The following is a 25,399-nucleotide window of genomic DNA, read 5'->3' as shown; positions in this document are numbered from 1 at the left end:
CTGCTTATTGACAGAGAAAGTGAATTTACTTACCATAAATGGGGTTCTCCGCAGACAGCAGGATGAATTAGCCATAATTATTTCTCATCTACGTCCTTGGAGAGTCAACTACTTCTCTAGATTTAAGCTCTACAATTGACTGACGGGGCTCACAAGGCAGCATTCCAATGGGAACACCCGCATATACTGAGTAGAGCATACTCAGCTCAGAGAGCATGGTCTGTTTAGACCATCATGTTATGGCTAATTCATCCTGTTGTTTATGGAAGCCCTGTTTATAGTATGCAACCTTACTATTATTCCTAGGGCAGCTAGTGTAAAAAGATAATTGGACTTTATGATGTGAGCAATGTTAATATGGGCTCCCTCACTAACATAAAATAATAATATGGGGGCAATATTCAGCTGCTGAGAGGATCAGCTAGTTAGCCAGATAAATCTTTCTTTTAATATGCCGGTTTAGCCATTTAGACAAATAAGTTTTGAGTTATTTTGAATATGGACCTCTATATATAAATGACAAGAGGCGAGTGGCACCTTATAGACTTGCCAATTTATTGAAGCATGAGCTTTCGAGGACAGAGTCCACTTCGTCAGATGCATCTGTCTGTCCAATAAAGCTTCATGTGAGAATATTTGCCCGAATATTACTTTTGTGGCATGATAAAAAATTGCCACAAACCATCTCCAGAAATAAAGTCATTTATTCAGCTTAAAAGGATTTCAAAACTGAGTCTTGAGTAGAGATGAGCTTTGTTTTTTAATACCGGGTCGTTTTTTGAGTCTGACGCTTCGGGGTAAAGTTCGGTTTTCCTCGGTTAGTTTTTTGGAAAAACTAAATGGGGAAAACCGAAACCGGCCCAAAAAACGACGTGGGAAAATGAAGCTAAAAAACCCCCACCCTAAGCATTAAAACTTACTACAAAACATTAAATACATCCCCCCACCATCCCGATCCCTCCCCAAATCTTACCAACATCCCTGGTGGTCCAGCGGGGTCCCACGAGCGATTTGTCTCTCCGTGCCCGCCGTGCCTGCCTCGCTCAAAATGGTGCCGATAGGCTCTGACCTATTATGTCACAGGGGCTACCGGTGCCATTGGGCAGCGCCTGTTACATGGCCATCGGCGCCATATTGTGCTCCTACCATGTGACAGGGGCTGACCAATGGTGCCAGTAGCCCCTCTGACATAGTCTTGGGGGGGTCAGGAGGCCCCCCCAAGCTGGTCAAAAGTCCCTGGGGGTCCAGCGGGGGTCCAGGAGCGATCTTGTCGTCGGCTGCCAGTAATCAAAATGGCACTGATAGCCTTTGCCCATACTATGTCACAGGGGCTACCGGTGCCATTGGTCAGCCCCTGGCACATGGCTATCGGCGCCATCTTGTGCTCCTGCCATGTGACAGGGGCTGACCAATGGCACCGGTAGCCTCTGTGACATAGGTCAGAGGCTATTGGCGCCATTTTGAGCGAAGCAGGCATGCCGGGTTTGGAGGGACAAATCGCTCGCGGGACCCTGCTGGACCACCAGGGATGTTAGTAAGTCTTGGGGAGGGATCGGGATGGTGGGGGGGGGGGGGGGGGTTTGTATTATAGTTAATTGTAATGCTTGGGGTGGTTTTTAATTAAAAAAAAAAAAAGTGCCCCTCCCCCCGTACAAACCCAAAAAACGGATTTCCCCCGAAGTTCGGGGAAAATCCGTATCGGGGTTCGGGGCCCCCGATCCATGACGAATTAGGCAATTTCGTTGAAATTACCTAATTTGTGATAAACAATTGCACATCTCTAGTCTTGAGTGCTGTTTTCTTGGGATTTTTTCTATAATTTTACTGATTTACTTTTCTGTAAACACCAGATTTAGGTTTCTGCAAGTCCCCCTCAGTTTATTTTGGTTAAACATAGCAGAACACTCCCACAAATTCAGGTTCAAGAAATGACTATGTTTTCTAATTTTTTAAAATAATCTATGCAGACTGATCTGTAAATCCATGGATCTTGTAATCAAGTGTTACAGAAAAAAATAGGCACGTAGCTAAACATAAAACATGTTATGTTGAAATTGGAAAATTTTTAAAATTATTTATTAGAAGTAGATGGCAGACTAATCTTGTAAGACTTACCAATAGTAATTTTTATTTCTGTTAATAATCTAGTCATGCAAAAACCATAATGGATATGAAAAATTGTCCACATTACAACTGTTTAGAGATGTGAATCGTGTGCCCGATCGTCTTAACGATCGGGTTCGGGTCGGCTGGAAGGAGAAAAAAAATCTGATCGCTGGAGATTGTGAATCGGAACCGTTAATTTTTTTTTAGTGAGGCCCGACCCGACCCTTTAAAATTGACCCCTTACCTTCCCCCACTCCCCCCCCCCCACCCCCCCAAAACCTTTTACGAGTACCTGGTGGTCCAGTGGGGGCACGGGACCGATCCCCCCGCTCTCGGGCCATCGGCGCCATTTTGACTGCCACTCAAAAATGGCGCCAATGGCCCGATTTAAAAAAAACAAAAAACCCACCCTCTCAAACCCCCCCAAAACATTTTTAAATTACCTGGTGCTCTAGTGGTGGTCCCGGGAGTGATCTCCCGTTCTCGGGCTGTCAGCTACCACTCATAAAGATGGCGCCGATGGCCTTTTGCCCTTACCATGTGACAGGGTCTCCATGCCATTGGCGTTCTCTTGCTTGCCCTACTGTTGGTGCCTCTGCACAAGTCTGACTTAGAAAATACTATATGTGATTTCAAACATTTTTCCTGCACTGAGATTTTATGTCTTCCTTCTTTTCTTCTTTGTCCACTACAATGGACTGCCTCTTAGTATTCTATATGTACCCTTTAAGAATAATTTCTTCCTTCTGCTAGTTGTTTAGTTTTTTTTATACTGTCCTTCTTTGCTTACGAAATGTAAACTAAAGCTTAAAACTAATGTTATAATAATGCAGTTATATTTGCAGTTCAATGACAGAGCTGACTTGCTTTCATTGTAACTTCAGCCTTAATGCTGCCATTTGCTACCTGAAGACTGCTTGTATCTGTGAGTATTACGTACCTAATTTAGGGATCTAGCGGGACACATGCTGACACACTCAATACAAACCAAAGGTTAGTTGTTAGAATACATTTCTAGGCCTACTTGCCCTGGACTGTCCTCATATACCTGTCACCCTCTCTGATGCCTTGGTGTGCCACTCTTGCCATCTGAAAGTGGCACAAGAGGGAAATGATATATATGAAGACTTTGGCTCAGACTTTGGTTCACTCAGCTTCCCAGAATCCTTTGCTGTCTCTGGCCTAACTGAAATTCTGGCCATAAACAACCTCAGAGTGACCCCAGCTTTGAAGGACTCGGGGAGACATCTGGAATGCATTTGGAGCTTTCAAATATGATGGAGGGTCATGAGGTCACAAAGAGCACATGGACGAGGCCATGCTCAACTGAGGGGTCCAGTGAAACTGGAGATCTCCCTGAGATTCAAGACTGACAGGAAAAAGAACTAACAGAAGATTGACAGTAATCAGCAGACATGTGGGTCTCATCTAGGCCTTAATTGGATCTCAAGGTGGGAGGGAGGACCAGAGTACTTAGATTTAGTTTGTCTTATTTGGACACAAGACATGTGGTACCCAATACTCCCATTTTATGGATTCCTATTAGGGATCATGGTATGTTTTACCTATAAAAAGTCAGCACTCACTGACATATGGTAAGACACACAGGAATAGCTCTGGAAAGATGGAGCTATTACTCCGTGCCTCCCAGAGGTCTCATATGATTGCCTTTCGATATGCAAAAATAAACTTAAATTTGTTTCTATTAAATTTGGTATTGGATCTCTGTGTTCTTGGGGCAGCACAGTTAAGCTGATTTTAATGGCTCTACATTCTACAACATCTATATATGTGCCTGCGCGCCGATTTGAAAGTTACTGTCCCTGTGTTTTTCGTTCTGTGATGCAGAGCTTTAGTAGCTGTATCAATCCTGGAGAAAGTTGGTTTCTAAGGGGCTTAAGCTGATTCCAAAGCCCATGTACAATAACATCTTTGGATAGCTCTTCTGTTGCTCTAATAGAAAGTACCACAAACTTCAAAGAATGCACATTCGGAGTTGAAAAAAAATGTTCTTCTAAGCTTATTTATATACACATGGAACGAGAGAAAAACAAAACAAACTTATGTCTACAAACTGAATACCACAGAACATGCACAATAAATGCTCAGATAATGTATTCTGAGCAAGGAACTTTTCCATATAATAAAGTAATGCTATAACTGTCCATCATTCGTAGCATCCCTGTATTGATTATACTAAGTTTATTCTATTCTGCTGTGCCTCTAGTGTCTGCACCACAGAAAAATTACATAGTAATAATATCAATCACTTGATGCTGTTTTCTTACAAGTCTGCTGCTCTTTAACATACTTATGATCTGATTTATATATATATATATATATATATATTATTTTCATGGACACAAGTCAGTGAGATATACTAAAGAGTTCTTCTCATTTTTCTGCCCATTGAAAAATGCTTAGTACATACCACCCAAAAAAGAGAAAACCCTTCATTAATCAGACCTTCTGACTTATAGTTTCAGATTCTGTAATAATCAATTGACTTTTAAAACAGCAAACTGGCAGGTGAATGCATTCCAAAAGATTTTGCATTTTGCTAGTTATGACATGCATTCTCCATGGGCAATAATGAGAGCAATAAAATGCATACCACCCCACTGGGAGAAAGACAATCTAATTAAAACAAATCTTTTCTTTTTCCAGTTAAATGTAGCAATGTGGAATATTTACACTTTCAGATATTTAATTCTCATTCAGCTTCCCTGGATATAACTCAGACATTGCTGGTTCCTATAGTGATACGTCTTCCCCGCCAATCCTTTACAATAATTAGATTTTCTTTCCATTTCGCCTTCGGAATAAAATGCTAAGGGGCGGATTTTAAAAGGCCTGCGCGCGTAAATCCAAATCCTTCTGGATTTACGCGCGCAGGGCCCTTGCGCACCAGCGCGCCTATTTTGCATAGGCCGCCGGCGCGCGTAAAGCCCCGGGATGCGCATAAGTCCCGGGGCTTTCGAAAAGGGGCAGGAGGGGGCGTGTCCGGGGGTGTTCCCGAAACGACGTGGCGTTTCGGGGGCGTGCCGTGGCGTTTGGGGGGCGGGTCCGGGGCGTGGTCGAGGCCTCCGGACCAGCCCCCGGGACCGGAGGAGGGAGCGGGGCTGCCGGCCGGCGCGCGCAAAGTTACAGACAAAGGTAGGGGGGATTTTAGATAGGGCCGGGGGGGGGGGGGGGGGTGGGGGTAGGGGAAGGGAGGGGGAGGGGGGGGGGAGGGCGAAGGAAAGTTCCCTCCGAGGCCGCTCTGAAATCGGAGTGGCCTCGGAGGGAACAGGCAGCACGCGCTGGGCTCGGCGCGCACAGGTTGCACAAATGTGCACCCCCTTGCGAGCGCCGACCCCGGATTTTATAAGATACGCGCGGCTACACGCGTATCTTATAAAATCCAGCGTACTTTTGTTCACGCCTGGTGCGCGAACAAAAGTACGTGATCGCGTATTTTTTAAAGATCTACCCCATAGTTAATAAACATTTCACAGAAATTCAAAATGGTACTCACGTGTCAAGTTCTTCAAACTCAGAGTCCAGCAAGGCAAAAGCTCTGGTAATCTTGTCCATTGCTTCGTTGCGCACCGAAATGAAATACTGGTGTGGAGTTGCCTGTGTGTACAAATCATTTGTCAAATTTGAAATAGTCGATGTATATGTGCTGTGATCTTGGCCCCTGATAGGATCCATAATATCCATAATTCTAAGAACTGGCAGCAATAGCAAATTACTAAGTTACAAATATGTTTTCCTTTTGTGCTAGGGAAGTGAAATGATGGTTATTAATATCAGTACTTACAAATGGATTGGGATTATAGAGTATAGCCTGATCTTGTAAACATTTTGATTATAAGGAGAGCAAAATACACAAAAATAAAATGCCACAAAACTCTCTAGCCAGATGCACAATTCTCACTTTAGCCAGTCAGCTCTATGATTATTCTTTAACTAAGGTTTCTAACTTGGGCCTAGATTCATCAAATTGCTATAAATTTCGCAGAAAAAGCCTGTAATAAAAAAAAAGGACATGGTTAGGATAAGTTCCTGTGTATCGCTTCACATAGGAAATTATTGCATTGCGTCAGCATGGTGGGCGTTACGTCAGAGTGTTGCATGTTATTTTACGTGACACCCATTGAATTGTGCATGGCGCGTTATTTTTCTGGTTTATATATACACCAGCTTCCTGCACCTGCCTCTTTGAGGGTGTGTCAGGCATTTGGAGAGAGGAGAGGAGAGTAGGTGAGTTCTTGGTTGCGATTTAGTGGTTAGCGATTTCTGATTGACTTGTTCTGTCTTCTGTTCTCATCTGTTTACCTTAACCTTTGTCTCTTGTCTTTATCTGTGTGTGGAAACTTTTGTTTGTCAAGTTTGTCAGTTTGTCTTTGTATTTTGGTGAGGCATGATGGTGAGGTGGAGGAGGAGTAGCGAGGCATGGAAGTGAGGCAGAAGAGGAGTGGTGAGGCACAGTGCTGAGGAGTGGAGAGGATGGAGCATGAGAGGCAGGTGGACAAAGGAGAAGAGAGGCATGAGAAAGGGAGGAGTACTAGGGGAAGGAGGAGAAGTAGTAGGGATAGGGACAGTGACAGGATTTGAAATAGGGAGGGGGCTAGGGATAGGAGAAGACAAGAGGGGGAAGGGGATAGGCAGGCAAGTCCAGTGGGAGGAAAACAACAGGCTAGGGATAGATAGTGAAGAGAGGAGGGGAGTCAGTACGGCAGGTGCAGGAGAGGGGGAGGAAGGGAGAGTGGAATGGGATTGAGAGTCAGGAAAGGGATGACACCTCTCTGTAAGTGAAAGTGGCACTCCCTTCAGGCAGCCAGGCAGCAGGATGTATTTGTCTGAGGGAATTGAAGTTCAGCCCAGAGGAAAATGAGATGATCATTGCTGGGGTCCTGGAACTACGCCATGCTCTTTTGCAACTGTGGCTGAGACCTCAAGGGTATCCAAGGGCCAGATCTAGTGCACCATCACCCAGGCTATCTCAAGGTTCAGTGGTGTGAGATGAATGGGAAGCAGGTGGCTCACAAGTACTGGGTCATAAAGGCCCAACTGAAGAAAAGGTGGCTAACCGCAACAAGTACATATGGCCGACCAGTGGAGGAGCCCCTTGTCAGACTGTGCTCACTCCAATGGAGTAGCAACTCATCCAATGGCTGGGATTGGATGTATTTGAGGGCATGGCTAAGTCGCTGGACACCACGTGAGCCATAGCTGGTAAGTTCACCTCACCTGTAAATGGCAAGGCTGCTAAAAGTTGTGCACATAATTTAGCATAAGGTGCTCACATTGATTGTGTGTACCTCTTGGCTTTGGTACTTATGTCCTCTTCTTTGTTTCCACAGCTCTTGCCCAGGACCCTGTTGGTCCCAGCCATCAAGCCCCAGCAGTGAAGAGCCATGGACCAGTCGTGCAGCAGCACATTTCCATGCCCCCTTGCTTATGGTCGCACAGACACAGTTCACCGTTGAGGAGGAGGAGGAGCAACAGCCTCATCAGCACAGCCAGATTCTGAAAGCCCTTGACTCAGCAAGCCCACTGAATGTGAATTTAAACCTTTCAAGTTACATGAGAAACCCAGTCTCAGTGGCGCACACAGTTGAGACAATGCAACCTCACTCCAGTTCCCCACATGGCTAGCAAGAGGCAGCAGACACTGAGCCGGAGCAGCCTACCAGCCCCTCATGTCACTTCTGGAGGCCCAAACCTCTGTGCCGGCCACATCAAGCACAGCACCAGCACCAGCTCTAGCACAACAACTGGCACCATCCAAGGCCTCAATGCATGAGCAGCAAAGGAGCCATGGTGTCTATCTCCACCATATACAAGAAGAGCTAGTGCACCTGAGGAGGACTGTGAATGAGCAGACCCATGCCCTGCATGACCATATGGAAGTCTACACACAAGCTCTCTCCACAATGGCTACCTCAATAAATAACTTCACCAGCATCCTCACCAAGATTCTACAATGAATGCTGGAGCCTCCACCTGTGCCTTCCCCAGCATCTCAAGACTCCACGCCACGTAGGCTCCTTAAAGACATGCCACCACCAAGTAGTAAGCCATGACATGGCAAAGGGCCATAAAATTTTGTAACTGCTGCCCTGTAACACCTAAATCAAGACTTGTTGAACGAGCCTGCCCAGGCCTCTGGAGAGAGTTCCTGTTTCAGCTAGATGAAAGATTTCTTTGACCATCCTGACTACAGAATTCCTGTATTGGCTAGATGGAAGAAGACTGCTGGGCCCATTCTGTGAAGGTTAGATGGAAGAAGAATACTGGGCCCATCCTGACTACAAAGTTCCTGTGCCAGCTAGATGATGGGGATAGTCTACTATCTGCCAGTGTTGTCCTGCTGTCTACTTCTAATACCTTCCTCAATGTTCTGCCTGAACTCCTGTCTCCTTGATGCCATTTCCAGTCATGGTACAGCTGCTGTCTCTTCTCTTCATGTCTTATCTCCTGCTCCTGATGCTGATGTCTCATTGCATCTCATCCTACTGCTGCCTCCATGCTGCTGTGTCTTCTCCTGGGGTTCTTGCCTCCATGCTGCTGTTTTTTCCTGGGACTCATGCCTCCATGCTATGCTCTCCAGACCAGGTCCTTGACCTCCATGCCGCACTCTCTAGTCCTGGTCCTCGGCCTCCATGCTGCACTCTCAAATCCTGGTCCTTCTGCCTGCTACTTAACCTTTGCTGCCTTAATTCTTAGGCTTCCCCCCCCCCCCCCCTTTGAGTGCACTCTTTCAACATGGACTGTATGGGGCCTTTATTTGAACTCTGTTGCCTTGGCCTTTAGGCTGACCCCCTTTGAGTGTACTCTTTCAACAAGGACTGTTGGGGGGCTTTTGGTTAACATCATATAGTTGTGTTGCTATCAGCTCTAACATTAGATCTGTACTGTAGCTATTGGGGTGCCACTTCTGCTTTCTATGCTCTTTGCTGCAATCATGATTTTGCAAAAGGATAAGATGCTAATACAGAATATATAATGCTGCCATTTGTAACAATGTATGTAGAGGTCTACACTCAATGGGCCTTTCATTTCAGTTACAATGTCATGTGCAATTACATATCTTGTCCTTATAGAATGTAATTACCAAAGATGTTGACGTGCTATCAATTTGTTGACATTTATTGTATAATAAAATGATCACAGGTGTAATGGAGAGAGTCAATTAGTGGACCCTTGGGCCGGCTGATTAGAGACAAAGTCCAATAGGTGTTAATGAGCCGGGAGGCGGAGCCAAGCTGGAGCGAATTGGTGAAGTCTTCGCCCTGGAAACCCGAGAACCCCCCAGGAGAAGCCCGTAGGGGTCCAGGTTGCTGGGACTTAGGAGATCCGGTGGTGTCTGCAGGTCGAGGCTGGCTGAGGATAGGAGAATCGTGAAGAAGTCCGAGGGTCGTGGCTGGCTGAAGACAAGGAGAATTGTGAGGAAGTCCGAGGGTCGTTGCTGGCTGAAGACAAGGCAAACCTGGAACCAGGGCTGGAATCAAGGCCCGACTGGATCAAGCAGGAACCGGAGCTGGAAGAAAGGCACGGCTGGAACAAGCAGAAACCAGAGCTGGAAGCAAGGCACGGCTGGAACAAGCAGGAACCAGAGCTGGAAGCAACTAAGCACTGAAAGGAGCGACCCCGTTGCAAAGGCAAGGTAAGGGAGGCAGACGCCGGTTTAAATAGCCAGCCGGCATCTGACGTCAAAAACGGGGCGGTTCAGCACTTCCGGGTGCTGGACCTACAAAAGCTGTTCCTGCGCGCGCGCGTTCCCCAGCGGGGGAGGAGTCAGGCACGGGCCTCAGCGGTGTCTCCACGTGGGGAGAGCCGCTGCCACGCGGTCGGGTCGGCCCTGGGAGCAGCGGAACGTGGCGAGCGTGGGGGAGCCGGCGAAAAGGTAAGGACCCGGTCGCTAGCCTAGCGACCGGGACCGCAACAACAGGTTTGAAAGAACACTTTGCTTGTCTGTTTTCATTGTGTGCTTTTTCTCTTAAGGGTTCACTAGGTCAAAGATTTGGGATCCACATGACCTTGCATGCTAGAGTGCTAGTGGCCATTCCAAGTAGGCACTTTTCTGGTAAGCAAGACCATATGGCCTATGGCATACAACCAAAAGCTAACTGTATGCTCCCAAGGAAGACAGCAAGAGCTAAACAGGAAGCTGCTTCCTGTGGAGCTTCAGAATTGGCTCTAGTTGCCTTCTCTAGAGAGCATTCTCTTAGTTATCTGTTGGGTACATGGGCATGTATGTGAGATGTGCATTAGCTAGCCAGTGTTCACCTCCATATGCAATCTGGTAGAATAGGTGTAAAAATGTTTGGCTAGAGGTGCAGTAGCAATGTCTTCACTCTGTTGGGGACTACTCAATTGTTTAGCTATGTGTGTGGTTATAAAAGGCTACATAAAATGTTGAAGATTTGAAGCACTGTAAAAAACAAAAAAGCACTGAGAAAGCCTTGATCGCTCATATGTTGTGCCACATTGACTCCCTCATAGCTTTTTGCTTTAAATGTGCCTGAAAAAGATTGTATTATGAGGTTTTGCATCCATGGCAAGCTTCTTTTCAAATTCTCTCTTTGCCTTCCTTATCATCAATGATTTGCATTTGACTTGCCAGTGTGTTGTGGAAACGTGGGTAGTGGTTCCATCTCTGCTGTTTTCGTGTGCCCCTGGGTCCCGATACAGCCACAGAGGAGCTCCAGCAAGCACCGAGGCAAGTGAGTGTTATGGTTTTGAGGTGTTGGAGTGGATTCTTGGGTACTATGGAGATGGTCTCTCCCACGGGGAGGAGCCCCGTGAGGAACCGCAGTACTAGGCTAGACTCTATACATGCAGACACAGATAATTCGTATTTATTATACAGCTTGGTGGTACTGTCCAGGGGTGGCAGCAGTGAGGTAACTCAATAGAAGTAGTCCAGGGGTCCTCAGCAGAGGAGACCAGTCCCACGGTCAGGTAGATGGTAGGCTGTGCAAGGTAGTACAGAATTCCCAGATGCAGACTCGCAGTGCAGAAGCTGAAGGTGAGACCAACTGACAAGGTTAGTTACTCACTGAAGTAGATAGCTGTATTGATGAAGATCCTGGCAGGCAGAAGTAGTTGAACTGTAGGCACCAAGGTAGGGAGAGCAGGCCTTCGAGGAGCGAGTACCCGGTATCCGAGATAGGCACCTGAAAGAAAGCAAAAGGGCTCCCGAGGAGCAGGTACCCAGGTTAAAGATGAAAGACCCCGAAGGGCAGAGAGAGCTTTCAGCGGCAGCAAGGAAGTGGCAGAGCAGCTTAGACCGGAGGCAATCCAATCCTTGCTAACTCACAGGCTGATACAGTAAAGCGCGGCCGCAGTTACCCTGTTTCTAACCCGCTGTGTACTCACAATTTGGCCGCGTAAGTCTAACCCGCGATTCACTATCTGTTTTTACCGATCCTTACCGCTTCTTTTACTCGACGCGTATCCCTTTTCGCCCGCGGCATGTATATGATATGTAAACGATAAGATTAGCTATTCCCTCCCATACAGTAACGTGCACCCTGACTATCTCCTTTTTAACCTGCTATCTTGCCACGTCTTTTACCTGCTAATTTACCGCCTACCCTGACCCTGGCATTAGTGCACACTAACGCCAGGGTCAGGGTAGGCGGTAAATTACGAAATTTCACATGAAAATTCACACGAAAATTCACAGTCCCAAACCAAACCAACCCAATCCAAGCGTCAGGCAAGCCCCAGCAGAGAGAGATGAAATTTCTCAGTCCCGGGCAAACTTTCCCCCAGCCCCTGCTCACCTGCCCTGACCGCGGCCACGCAAGCCCCCAGCAGCTCTTTGTCCTGCTTTTTGGAACATCTCTTTAGTCTTTCTCCAGAGTTGCTGTATATCTTTGGCAGTAGATTGAGCTGCTGAGGACGACACAGAAAGTGGAAGTGGTAAAGGTGGTAAAGGTTGTCGTCCATAGACCACTTCAAAAAGTAGATCCAGTAGATGATGCTGGATGTGAATTGATGGTGAATTCAGCCCAGGGAACAATTCAGCCCAGTCATTCTGTCGTGAACCAACATAGGCGCGGAGGAACTATTTGAGAGTTCTATTCAACATGACTCTTCAAAAAAGCATTTCACAGTGAGGTAGCTGAATAACAACACAAAAACAGCTTAAAGTCACCAGTAAAAATGCAGAGTTGCTTATTTTTTATTATTTTTCTCATATTTAAGTATTATATTAGAAAGACAGTATAAACATATGATTACGCTAACAATCATAAATGGTAACCACACCCATTCCCCATTTAGAGTATATTATTGAACTATGAAACCATATAATACTGGCACCTTTTGGATAATTTAGAAATGAAACCAAACATATTTGTGTCTAACTGTAAACCGTTGTGATGGTGCACTAGTAAACGACGGTATAGAAAAGTTTTTAAATAAATAAATAAAATAAATTCATTCTCTCAGTTTGGCCATTCGACTGAGGATGGTACACAGAGGTGAAGTCAAGTGTGATGTCGAATTTCTTACACAAGGCTTTCCAGAACTTTGCTGTAAATTGAGCTCTTCTGTCAGAAACAATGTGTTTAGGCATGCTGTGTAGGTGAAAGATGTGACTGATGAATAGTTTAGCAAGTTCCATGGCTGAAGGCAAGCCAGGGAGAGCCACGAAGTGAGCCATCTTTGAAAATCGATCCACTGTAACCCAGATGGTATTGTTATCTCCAGAAAGTGTTGCAATGTTGCAATGTGAATCCAGGGCTCATCTGGAACTGGCAAGGGTTGAAGCAGGCCCCAAGGATGTCCGGGCGGAGATTTCTGTCTGGCACAATTCGAACAGGAAGCTACATATGCAAGAGTGTCTTCCTTCATGGTGGACCACCAATAGTACTTTTGTAGCTTAGCCAGTGTTCGCTGTTGATCAGGGTGTCCGGCCAGTTTCGAATCGTGAGCCCATGCTAGCAATTTCTTTCTTAGATTGCAGGGTACAGTGGTCTTGCCCAGGGGTACCGGATATGTAGTAGTCGAGTCAGAATAACTCTCTTCGGGTCGATGATATGCTGGGGTTCATCAGGTACATCTTCAGAGAGAAAAGAACGAGATAATGCGTCTGCTCTGACATTCTTATCAACAGGGCGATATTTCAGCACAAAGTCAAATCTGTTGAAGAACAGGGACCACCTCACCTGCCAATGGTTAAGATGTTGAGCGTGACATAGGTACTCCAGATTTTTGTGATCAATGTAAACAGTGATCTGATGTTGTGCACCTTCAAGCCAGGGGCGCCATTCTTCAAATGCCATTTTTATTGCCAGCAGTTCTTTATCCACAATGCTGTAGTTCATCTCCGCTGGCGAAAAGCATTGGGAAAAGAATGAGCAGGGGTGCAAGATCTTAGAGTCACTGGTCTGGCCTAGCACGGCTCCTATACCTACGCCAGAGGCATTGACTTCCACAACGAAGGGTTGTGTAGGGTCTGGATGGTGGAGACATGGTTTGCTTGAGAAGGCATCTTTTAACTTCTGAAATGTTGTCACAGCTTCCGTAGACCAAACACTCCTCACAGTAAGGAGCCTTGGTGTCATCCTAGACAACCAATTAAACTTCAAGAAACACATCAACAACTTGCTAAAAGACGGATTCCACAAACTCCAAATCCTAAAAAAACTCAAACCACTTCTATACCCACAAGATTTTCGTACAGTTCTACAGGCTCTCCTTTTTTCCAAACTCGACTACTGCAATACTCTATTACTAGGTCTCCCAGCCTCCACCCTTAAACCTATACAGCTACTCCAAAACGCAGCGGCCAGAGCTCTCACAAACAGCTCAAGATCAGACCACATCACACCCATCCTCAAAGACCTACATTGGCTACCCATCTCTCAGAGAATACAGTACAAGACTCTAACCATCATTCACAAAATTCTCCATAATGACAAAACCAACTGGCTTATCACCCCCATTCACCTACATACTCCCACTCGGAATATGAGCTCCTCAAACTCTGGCCTTCTACAAACACCGTCCCCAAAAGCCACTCAATGGATATCAAGAAGGGAACGAACACTATCTATTGCCGGCCCCATTCTATGGAACAAACTCCCCACAGAACTAAGAACAGAACCATCCTCCCAATCGTTCAAGAAAAATCTCAAGACATGGCTATTCCGCAAAGCCTTCCCAACAACAAACACGAACGAACCCCAAACCAAGCCCTAACCCCCACAGGCAAGGAAAACACCACCTACACCCAACACACAGTAATTAAATATCTATCCACTTAATAGCCTTTATGCTATATCTATCAAGTCATTAGCCATGATGTTCTCCCTAACACCTAATATTGTAACATACTAACACTGTCTCAGATTCACCATATATGTATATATAGCATGTTCCCCATGCCATTGCTACAGCTACAGTCCACATCAAATATTATTTATTATTTATTATGATTACAAATGCTATTTATTGTTTATTACTATTACTACCAATGTTGTTTATTACGATTACAAATGTTATTTTTTTATTCATTACTATTACTACCATAGGGGTATATTTTATAAATGTACGCGTGGGCGTACTTTTGTTCATGCACCAGGCGCGAACAAAAGTACGCTGGATTTTATAAGATACGCGCGTAGCCGTGCGTATCTTATAAAATCCGGGGTCGGCGCGCGCAAGGAGGTGCACATTTGTGCAACCTGCGCGTGCCGAGCCCAGTGCGCACTGCCTGTTCCCTCCGAGGCAGCTTCGAAATCAGAGCGGCCTCTGAGGGAACTTTCCTTTTGCCTCCCCTCAACTTCCCCTCCCTTCCCCTACCTAACCCACCCCCACGGCCCTATTTAAACCCCCCCTACCTTTGTTGGCAGATTTACGCCTGCTGGCTGCTGGCGCGCCATCACCCGACCCGGGGGCTGGTCCGGAGGCCTTGACCACACCCCCGGGCCAGCACCACACCCCCCAGACCCACCCCCGAAATGCCGTGTCACTCGCGACCCACCCACGAAATGCCGCGTCACTCGCGGCACGCCCCCGACACGCCCCTCCATGCAAGCCCCGGGACTTACGCGCATCCTGGGGCTTGCGCGTGCCACCGAGCCTATGCAAAATAGGCTCGGCGCACGCAGGAGGGGTTTGGGGTAGGTTTTCGGGGGTACGCGCGTACCCCTTTGAAAATCTACCCCATATTGTTTATTATGATCACAAATGTTATTTAATTGTTTATTACTATTACCACCATCGTTTTTAATCATGTTACTGTTACTCCTCACATTACTGTTTCTAGTCGTTCTCTGTACCAAACAAAAGGAAATGCTTGACTTCCTGCACTTAAGTTATATGTAAACCGATGTGATATGCAAATTGAACACGGGTATATAAAAATAAATAAATAAATAAATGTCTGTGTGTATGTGTGAGATCCTGTTTGCAATGCATGTATGTATGTGTGTTTGTCTGTGTGAAAGTTTGTATGCCTATGTGCATATGTGTACATATATGTCTATGTGAGAGGCTGTGTATGTGTGTCTGTGTAAAAGCTTATTTGTGTGTGAGAGCCTATGTGCATGTATGTCTGTGTGTATCTGTGTGAGAGCCTATGTGCAAGTGAGTGCTTGTGAGAACCTATATCTTATAAAATCCAGGGTCGGCGCGTGCAAGGCTGCGCAAAATCGGAGCGGCCTCAGAGGGAACTTTCCTTCCACGTCCCCCCACCTTCCCCTTTCTTCCCCTACCTAACCCACCCCCTGGCCCTACCTAAATCCCCCCCCTACCTTTTTTGGGCAAGTTACGCCTGCTTGAAGCAGAGACATTAAAGCATGCGTCTATTGTTTTACAGAAAAATAATTACGGGACTGAAAAGAAAAGAGAGATTTTTTTGGATTCTGAAATATGCTGATTCCAGCCCCTGATGCAGCAGCTTTGCGAAACATGGTACCGTGTTGGGCATGAATTTATTTCGACTAATGGAAGTAGAGCACTTTTTAAAAATAATTTTTTGTGAAATGCTTAAAAAATCCCTAAAAAATTGGACCAATGATTAAAACTGTACCCCTTTGATTTATCGATGTAGCATGCCCAATGCTCTAAAAGATACTAATATCTGGGGTTTATATGATGGTCCCATAGAAAAATATTATTTATATGCTATTTTTGGTGAATACGTGTTTATTGCAGTCTATTATTCTTTCATATTATCCACTGAGGCTTTTTCTATACTAATGATTTGGAGGGTAACATGTGCTTTGAGACCATGTTCCATTCCAAACACAACAGCTGAAGACATTTGGCAACAATTCATAAAAGATATATCTTTACAGAAATTTTCAAATGCAGCATAAAAGGGTATTTCTTTTATAGAGAGTATCCAGTTGTGTTCAGTTGTTGGGTTGAGATTGTGGTCATGGACTCTGTGTGGCCTTGGAGCTTTGTTGCTCAGCACTACCAGCAGAATGTGGGTTTGTTCCTGCTGCAGGTTTTGTCTTTCAGATAGAAAATTTTCAAAACAGAAAAAATATAATAAATTCAAGAAATAAAATACCATGGTAGAGGCCACCTTATATATAATACAAATGCAACAAATTTGTGAGATCTTCCATTTAAATAAATACTCAGCAATGTTTAATACATTTTCAAACAGAAGAAGGAATAAATAAATAATTTCCAATAATGATTTTTTTCAGTGCTGATATTATGAATAATTTGATATTCAGTGACAACATTCCTTTCAAGGAGCAAAAATAAACACAGCCACTCTTTCTTAACATCTGTCTCTTCTTCTTGTAGACAGTGCCTATGCTTAATATCACATTATCATGAAGTTGTAAGCATTGTGTGTCTAGAAGACAAAATTAAGTGTAAAAAAACAAGTTATAATAGGGAAAGAATTCTTACTGTTATTGGAAGTGGAGAATCCATTCTTGCTGGGAAAGGTGATGATGATAATTCATATTTCACTTTTGGAATTTTCGTGGGAATGAATCTACACAAAATAAAGAAACATGTTACAAAATGTGGACATGAGCTTAAAATATGTCAGTATTTTCAAAGATAACTTGAAGAGCTACAGATCAGGGGCCGGCTTGCCACCAACTAGGGCAGGTGTGGCCACAAGCAGCGAAGTGCTCCGCCTCTGGAGCAAGGTGGGGGCAGGGGGCTGGGGGGTTGGGCCAGCAAACAGATTTTAAAGGTGAGCTTGCCAGCCCTCCAGTCTCTTCTTTCAGTGGTTTTTCCAAGGTAAGGACTTGCATCCTCTGTCCTCCCCATCCTCTTGCAGCCTACCTTGTGGCCTTTTTGCTATTCCCTGGATTGAGCCTGCTCGGGGGAGCTGATTGTGGTGCGGCTCTGCATCGGGGTGATTCCCTACTGGTAGGCATATCATGGCGGTGCGTCCTCCATCCAGCAAGAAAGGCAACGTGAAAAAGGACTTTGTCCGATCAGGTGCCAAATGTGCGGTGAGCTGCATTGGGCAGTAGAGATGTGAATCGTGTGCCCGATCGTTTTAATAATCAGGTTCGGATGGAGGGAGAAAAAATTCGGATCGTTAGAGATGTGAATTGGAATCGGTTCCGATTCCAATTCACATCGTTAATTTTTTATGAGGCCTGAGCAGATAAAAAAAACCCACCCCGACCCTTTACAAATGACCCCTTTGCTCTCCCACCCTCCCGAACCCCCCCCCCCCCCAAAATGTTAAATTACCTGGTGGTCCAGTGGGGGGGAGGTCCCGGCGCGATCTCCCGCTCTCGGGCCATCGGCGCCATTTTGGCTACCACTGATAAAAATGGTGCCGATGGCCCGATAAAAAAAAAAACCCACCCCGACCCTTTACAAATTACCCCTTTGCTTCTCCCACCCTCCCGACCCCCCCAAAAACCTCACTCCCTGTGACATAGTGAGGGCAAAGGCGATCAGCGCCATTTTGAAACCAGTCCAGCACCGGCACCGGCACCGAGGGTATGATTGAAGGGATGGCTCCCGGACCCCCCGCTAGACCACCAGGTACATGTAAAAGGTTTTTGGGGGGGGTCGGGAGGGTGGGAGAAGCAAAGGGGTAATTTGTAAAGGGTTGGGGTGGGTTTTTTTTTATTGGGCCATCGGCGCCATTTTTATCAGTGGTAGCCAAAATGGCGCCGATGGCCTGAGAGCGGGAGATCGCACGAGGACCCCCCCCCCCCACCAGGTAATTTAATATTTTGGGGGGGTTCGGGAGGGTGGGGGAGGGTAAAGGATTGGTTTTAAAGGGTCGGGGTGGGTTTAGGGGTTGTTTTGGTGTGCCAGTTTTCCCGCCCTCCCCCCAAATAATTCCCGTACTCGATTTAACAATTTTTCATGATAAATCGAGGGAATTCCTATTGTATCGAGTCCCTTACTGATTAATGACGATTTTAAAATTATCGGACGATAATTTAAATCGTTAAAAAGCAATTCACATCCCTATTGGGCAGGGGGAGGGGGGGGGGCTTGCTGGGCTTTCACCATACGGCTCTGTTTTCGCCGTAGTGCATGCTCGCCTCTTGCCTCTTCCCAGGGATGTTGGGCACTGGGGATGCTTTTGCATGGTGATGGGGCAAGGGGTGTGCGATCCAGCGGGGGAGGCACCAAGTTCATGTTTCCCAGGGCCTGGTGGCTCCTTTTTCTGTTGGCCGGTTGGAGCGGCATGCACATGAAAGGGGCAAAGTTGCGAGAGTGCTTTCCCAATGGAGCCTATAAAAAAAACAACAAAAAACACTCCCACCACTAGCCGCATTCCTCCTATCGAGAACAGCAGTGAATCTTCCTGCCCATCCAGTTATTTGTGGCATCGGCCCATGCAAGACTGTGGAAACAGCAAGGAGGCTGAGGGAAAATGGCGCTTGCCATTTTGGTTTTCTGGCCAGGGCAGCGGAACACATATTTTCCCAGTTGACCATGCTTCTTAGTACATGGGCGGGCCTGGTGCAGCTGCTGCTCGCGGTAGAGAAGGCATCTTGGTGCTCCCTATCGCTCATATCTGTTGGTGTGCCGGCGGTTAAGAAGGACCTGTATTTGGATTGTTCTCCTGGGCCTGCATTCGGAATTATCTAAAAACATAAATAAATAAATAAATAAATTAAATAAATAGGCTTTTGGCGGTGTGGTTTGGGGTCAGCGCTCGAGTCTGGGAGTGAGTCAACTGTCTATCTGGGTCATTAGTTGCTGCGGTGGCAGCATGGGAAGTGAGGAGAAACAGGGAGGGGCTCAGGTAGGGCGAGCAGTTCTGCAAATTTACTAGGTACCCCCCTGCATGCCCCCCCCCCCCCCCCTTCACCTCCTAGTAACTTTCTGGGGTGATGATGAAGCAGGACTTATCTTTGTGGCTGTGCCTCATCCGAGCTGTTGAGTCCATGGCACATGGAAGGCACAAGGCATACGGGGGAGGGGGTATACTTTTGTATTAGGGCAGGCCTAGCTTCAAGCCAAGCGGGTCCAGTGAGGTAGTGCAGGCGCCCAACCTCTTTGTCAGCCACCGGCTCCTGGGCCCTATTTGGGTGCAGCGCTTCAACTATGGGAATTCCCAGAAGAGAAAAGACAAAGGCCTTAGCTGCCCCATTGTTGTGCATCCATGTTCGAGGTGAATTGACTGGCAGTGGCCATTGCTTTGGTGTCAGGCTGCAAAGAGCAGGGACGGACATTTACATTCTGCTCTGGATTTGTCAATAAGCACCCATTATATGTCTGTCCTAAGGGGCAGCAAGCTGATTAAGATTGGCAGTTCTCCTGTTGTGCTGAATTTCATTCAGCAGAAAACAGCCTTCTGCTAATCTGTAATAGCATGCTTTTCTGTTGAGGTCCACTTTGCATATAAACCCATCTTGTGGAATTTAGCATCATAGCCGTGGGAGGCTTTCCCAACTAGGACATGCTAAATTTTAGTCTGTCTTCTGCTGTCAGCCCCTTTTGGGTAGAGTTGCCATAGCACCAACAGTAGCCAGTCAAGATGTATTGAAGAACTTATGACCAGGTACTAAGACTGCAGTCCATGATTGGCAGATGCTTATGTGCTGCAAAAAAAAAAAAAAAAAGTAAAAAGTTTGGCTATTGTTGGCATTAGCAGCATGGAATCTGTTTAAAGTTTGGTTGCTTGCTAGCTACTTGTGACCTGGATTGGCCACTTTTGGAAACAGGAATCTGGGCCTGATGGACCCTCTCTCTGATTCATATGACAACTTGTTTTAAGCACTCCGAGTAATGTTTTGACCTCATCTGGAAGCCTGGACACAGTGTGTTGGCAGTGGCAGTTGGGAGTGCAAGGAATGGCAAAGAAGAAATAGACTACAAAATATTTCTCTAGACTATGTGACATGCTCATCAAAATGGTCAACTTATTTAACATTATCAGTGCTGTTTACTCATATTACAGGATATCTTCGGGCATCACATTTATCTGTTTTCCATCTCATTTGCCTGCTCTTCAGTGCTGCATATTACAACTTGAAGTTAGTTGTATAGAGTTAAGTTTTGTGTTTCGACGGTGTTATTTACTACCATCAGGGAGTGCACCCTAGTCCTCGAATTACTCAAAATTCACATGAACCTTTAGACTTCTAGTTTCTGCCTATCTCAGCTTGGAGTGATGCAGGTTGGATGCATTGTGGCATTCTCTGTTTGTTCACCATTCCCTTCCTAGTGGTTCCTAATATTCCATTTGCTTTTGTCTGCCATGGCACAACATGCCGACTATTTAGATGTTTTCTCTGCTGTATTCTCCTGGATCTTTTCCTGGGCGTGGCTCCTAGTGGGGAGCCTGATACTGTATGACTATAGCATATGTTTTTTTCCCTAACTGCTTTACCTAGCACTTGTGCAGATTGAATTTTATCTGCCATCTTCCACAGTCTTCCAGTCTCAAGGGGTGCTCCTGCAATTGGTCACAAGCTTCTTGTGTTTTAACTATTCTGAGTAAGCTGAGTGAATGAATTTTAAGGTGGTTCTTTGGAGGAGGCACGTTTCCAGCTTATTACCATATTGGCTCACCACCACACTCCCACTCTCATGTACACCACTCCCAGCACACACCATGATGCAAATTAAAAGATTTGTCGGACGTGCACAGCAGCCAGATTTAGGAGCTGCGGATGATACTAAGATCTGCAACAGAGTGGACACGCCGGAAGGAGTGGAGAGAATGAGACGAGATTTAAGGAAGCTGGAAGAGTGGTTGAAGAAATGGCAGCTGAGATTCAATGCCAAGAAGTGCAGAGTCATGCATATGGGATGTGGAAATCCAAAAGAACTGTATTTGATAGGGGGGGGGGGGGGGGCGAAGGGCTGATGTGCACGGAGCAGGAGAGAGACCTTGGGGTGATAGTGTCTAACGATCTGAAGTCAGCGAAACAATGTGACAAGGTGATAGCTAAAGCCAGAAGAATGCTGGGCTGCATAGAGCGAGGAATATCTAGTGAGAGAAAGGAAGTGATGATCCCCTTGTACAGGGCCCTGGTAAGGCCTCACCTGGAGTACTGTGTTCAGTTCTGGAGACCATATCTCTGAAGGGACAGAGACAGGATGGAGGCGGTCCAGAGAAGGGCGACCAAAAAGGTGGATGGTCTTCATAAAATGACTTATGAGGAGAGATTGAAGAACCTAAATATGTATACCCTGGAGGAGAGGAGGAGCAGGATTATTTGATACAGACTTTCAGATACTTGAAAGGTTTTAATGATCCATGGTCAACAAGAAACATATTCTGTTGGAAAAAAATCAGTAGAACTAGGGGTCATGATTTGAAACTCCAGGGAGGAAGACTCAGAATCAGTGTCAGGAAGTATTTCTTCACGGAGAGGGTGGTGGATGCCTGGAATGCCCTTCCGGAGGAAGTTGTGAAGACTAAAACTGTGAAGGATTTCAAAGGGGCATGGGATAAACACTGTGGATCCATAAAGGATAAAGAATGGGAATGAAGAGAAGAGCCATGGAATGGAGGCTACTACCTTGTGATTTCTACCATTACTCAATAAGCCTTCATATGGTTAATGCAACTCCAACATTGGTCTCTGCTTCAATGGCAAGGGGAAATGTGGAAAAGAGGATTTGCATTCAGACAACAACCAACAAGGACTGAACTACACAGTCTGGGTAAACAAATAAGCGTGGGGGTAGCTTGCTTATTGCGGCGGTTTCTACCCTAAACCAATTAAGCCTGATACATCACTTTGAATGCATATACAGCGTTGCTCTCTACTTCAATGGCAGGGGGAAATGTGGAAAAGAGGATTTGCATTCAGACAACAACCAACAAGGACTGAACTACACAGTCTGGGTAAACAAATAAGCTTGGGGGTAGCTTGCTTATTGCGGTTGTTACTATCCTAAAACAATTAACCCTGATATTTCACATTGAATGCATATACAGCGTTGCTCTCTGCTTCAACGGCAGGAAGAAATGTGAAAAGAGGATTTACATTCTGACAACATCTGTGCAGTCTGGGTAAACAAGCATTGGGGTAACTTGCTTGATGCAGCGGTTACTACCCTCAACCATTAAGCCTTATGCTCACCTTTGATGCAACTCCAACATTACTCTCTGCATCAATGGCAGGGGGTGGCAGAAAATTTGAATCAAACGTTACCAACAAGGGCCCTGAACTTGGTGGTCAGTGAAACAGCTAAGTATGGGAAAATATGTGTGGGAGCTTGCTGGGCAGACTGGATAGGCCGATTGGTCTTTTTCTGTCGTCATTTCTATGTTTGGATGCCCTTTTGTTTCGGCACATGTTACGTAATGATGATTTCGTGTGCTCTTGGGCCTCAGCCCGACCCCAGATGGATGCAGGACCGAACCGAGGGTTGGCGATGTGTCCCAGGATGGCAGAGATACGGTCTTACCCTCTGCCAGGCCTGCAAGCTCCCAGTGCCAACAACATGATGATGTTGGTAGGTGAATGGTCCTCCGACCATTCCAAGCCCTTTCGGACCTGTCGCTTGGATCGGCATGGAGCAGCAGGCCGGCCTGAGGATGAGGGCAGATGGAGGCCTTGACACGAAGACATGACACCAAGGTTGATGCGACAGCATCACAGATGAGGGTAGAAGTGAAGACATGATACCAAGGCTGTTGAAGACATGACACCAGGGCTGTTGAAGACATGACCCCAAGGCTGATGCAACGGCGTCAGAAACGAGACGAGGAACTTGACAACGTCCAGACGAGATGAGAAGCTGGGCAGGTAGACATTGGCACTGTCTCTCAGGGCGCCCTACTCAGCCGACCTTCACGGGCAGACCCAATGGGCTGGTCACGGACAGCCCTGTCCCACTGCGCGCCCTACGCAGCCTGAAGAGGCTGGTTACGGATCATGCAGAGAGCGGGACAAGCGCAGGGAAGAATCCAGCCGAGGCAGAACTTCGACGATGGAGCCAGATGTCATCCGAAGCACCACAAAGGCTGGCAGGACAAGATGGCTCAGGAGCACAGGACACCAGTCCACTGCCAGCATCTCCCATGACAGCCACCTGTCACCCGGAGATCTACGGCCAGCAGAACAGAAGGCTCAGGAGCAAGAACGAACACCAAGGAGGGCTAGAACACCAGGAATTGAGACGTCAGGAGATGAGATATCAGGACACCTGGACGGGGACCTCGGGCAATGAAGACATGGCATGACGAGACGACAAGACGAGATGAGGAGCTTCACAAAGAAGACAGATGACCTGATGGAGCTCTGGCAGGCAGGAGCCTCCAAGACTGAAGTAACTCTGATGCAAGGCAACAAGGAAATGTAGGAACAGCCCTTTTATAGGGCTAGAACAGGAAATAGTCACTAGGTGGGGCCCAGGGCATATCCGGCCGTGGGCCCTTCAAATTCAGCAGAGAGGCATGGCTGTGCCTAGAGGCAGGAAGGAAGCTGTGCAGGACCATGGACAGCGGTCCTGCACCGATGTCAGCACCGAGGAAGCAGGGCTGGGCCTGGAAACAGGCCCCGATAATGGCAGCAGCTCCAGCCGCTGCAGGAGGCCCCGGGGGCAGCTCCAGCTGCCAATCCAGACTGGGGCTTGCAGCCTCCGGTCGTGAAGATGTTGATGACATCGGCGGTGGCTCTGTGCCGTGAAGAGGAGCAGAGAAGTCCGCGGCTCTGGCCACGGTGAAGGCAGAGCATAAGGGCGGCCTCTGGACCGCTAAGGATAGCAAAGTCCGCGGCTCCGGCCGCGTAGGAAGGCCCGACTTCGGTGGGTCCGTGCCACGTTGGGAAGGCAGCAAGGTAAGACGAGCCTGCTCGCGGGGGAACCCGCAGGCAGTGTTCATAACAGCGCATTTGCTCATTGGAAAAAAACATGACCTCAGTCACATTTCTGCAGTGGGGGCAAAAACACTATTCATCCAGGAACACTATAGTGAAGAAGGGGTCAGTCCATGAAGCAGGCATAGTATTGTAATCCTATTTGCTTGTCATTATGGTGTTTGCCACCGTGGATAGCAGGACTGGATAGTAATGATGGCCGAGAGGGACTGAATGGTCCATCCAGTCTATCCAGCAATTTCTTATGGTAGTAACTGCCACTTCATGCAGTTTACACCCATACTTCAGTGGAGGCTATCAACTGCTGCCTCATGCAGGTTACCTTATTACCTTATATCAAAGGTAAGAAGAATCACATTCAAATCTGAGCTGCTGAGAAACCCTTAACAAAGAATTATGGTTAGTAACATTATCAGGGCGAGCAGCCTTTTTCCTTTTGAATTAAACAAAGAGGCGCTAACATCCTTTGCTAAGGACTTTGCTGGGCATCAATCTTGCAGGTTAACATATAGGGGCATATAAGCATGCAGTTGTTGGCAGCCTTTTCCTGCTAGGCAATGGCCTTGTTAATATCCCTTTGGATCCATATGATATAACGTATACAAACATAGCATTGTGTGCTTGGCAATGCTTCTTAATTCTGGCCCCCTCAGCAAGAACATGAGTCTGCAGGAGAGGTGCAGGAAAATGTTACTACAGCAGGCACAGCACTGGGGCAGCGGTGGCTTAGCCGCTTTTGACAGTGCAATTGGCCCTTTTCGATAGAGCTGTCCAGTTACCTTGTTCTTCCAATCTCTTCCAATACCCAAACACTATTTCTCTGTCTTCGGATTCCCTTGGTAGTGAACTCCTATTGCATTGCCTTTGAGTGAGCACAGGGCAGGTTCTTGGTGTGAGCAACATAGAAACATAGAAATGACGGCAGAAGAAGACCGAATGGCCCATCCAGTCTGCCCAGCAAGCCTCACACATTTTTTCTCTCATTCTTATCTGTTTCTCTTAGCTCTTTGTTCTATTCCCCTTCCACCCCCACCATTAATGTAGAG

At 46.6% G+C, this 25,399-nt stretch overlaps 1 protein-coding gene across 4 annotated transcripts in view; it reads right to left on the bottom strand.

Annotated features, from left to right (window-relative positions):
- LOC115100073 (acyl-CoA-binding domain-containing protein 6-like) overlaps positions 1–25,399 on the bottom strand; it is a 304,213-nt gene that overhangs the window by 23,933 nt on the left and 254,881 nt on the right. For all 4 annotated transcript variants that reach the window (XM_029618279.1, XM_029618270.1, XM_029618251.1 and 1 more), the window contains 2 exons: positions 16,990–17,077; positions 5,624–5,724 (listed from right to left, as the gene is read on the bottom strand). In XM_029618279.1, the coding sequence (XP_029474139.1) occupies positions 5,624–5,724; positions 16,990–17,077 (189 nt within the window). The remainder of the gene's footprint in view (positions 1–5,623; positions 5,725–16,989; positions 17,078–25,399) is intronic.

This window comes from Rhinatrema bivittatum, chromosome 1 (assembly GCF_901001135.1).
Source record: "Rhinatrema bivittatum chromosome 1, aRhiBiv1.1, whole genome shotgun sequence".
In the NCBI taxonomy this organism is placed as follows: Eukaryota; Metazoa; Chordata; class Amphibia; order Gymnophiona; family Rhinatrematidae; genus Rhinatrema; species Rhinatrema bivittatum.
This window is presented reverse-complemented; position numbering and strand designations above follow the sequence as displayed.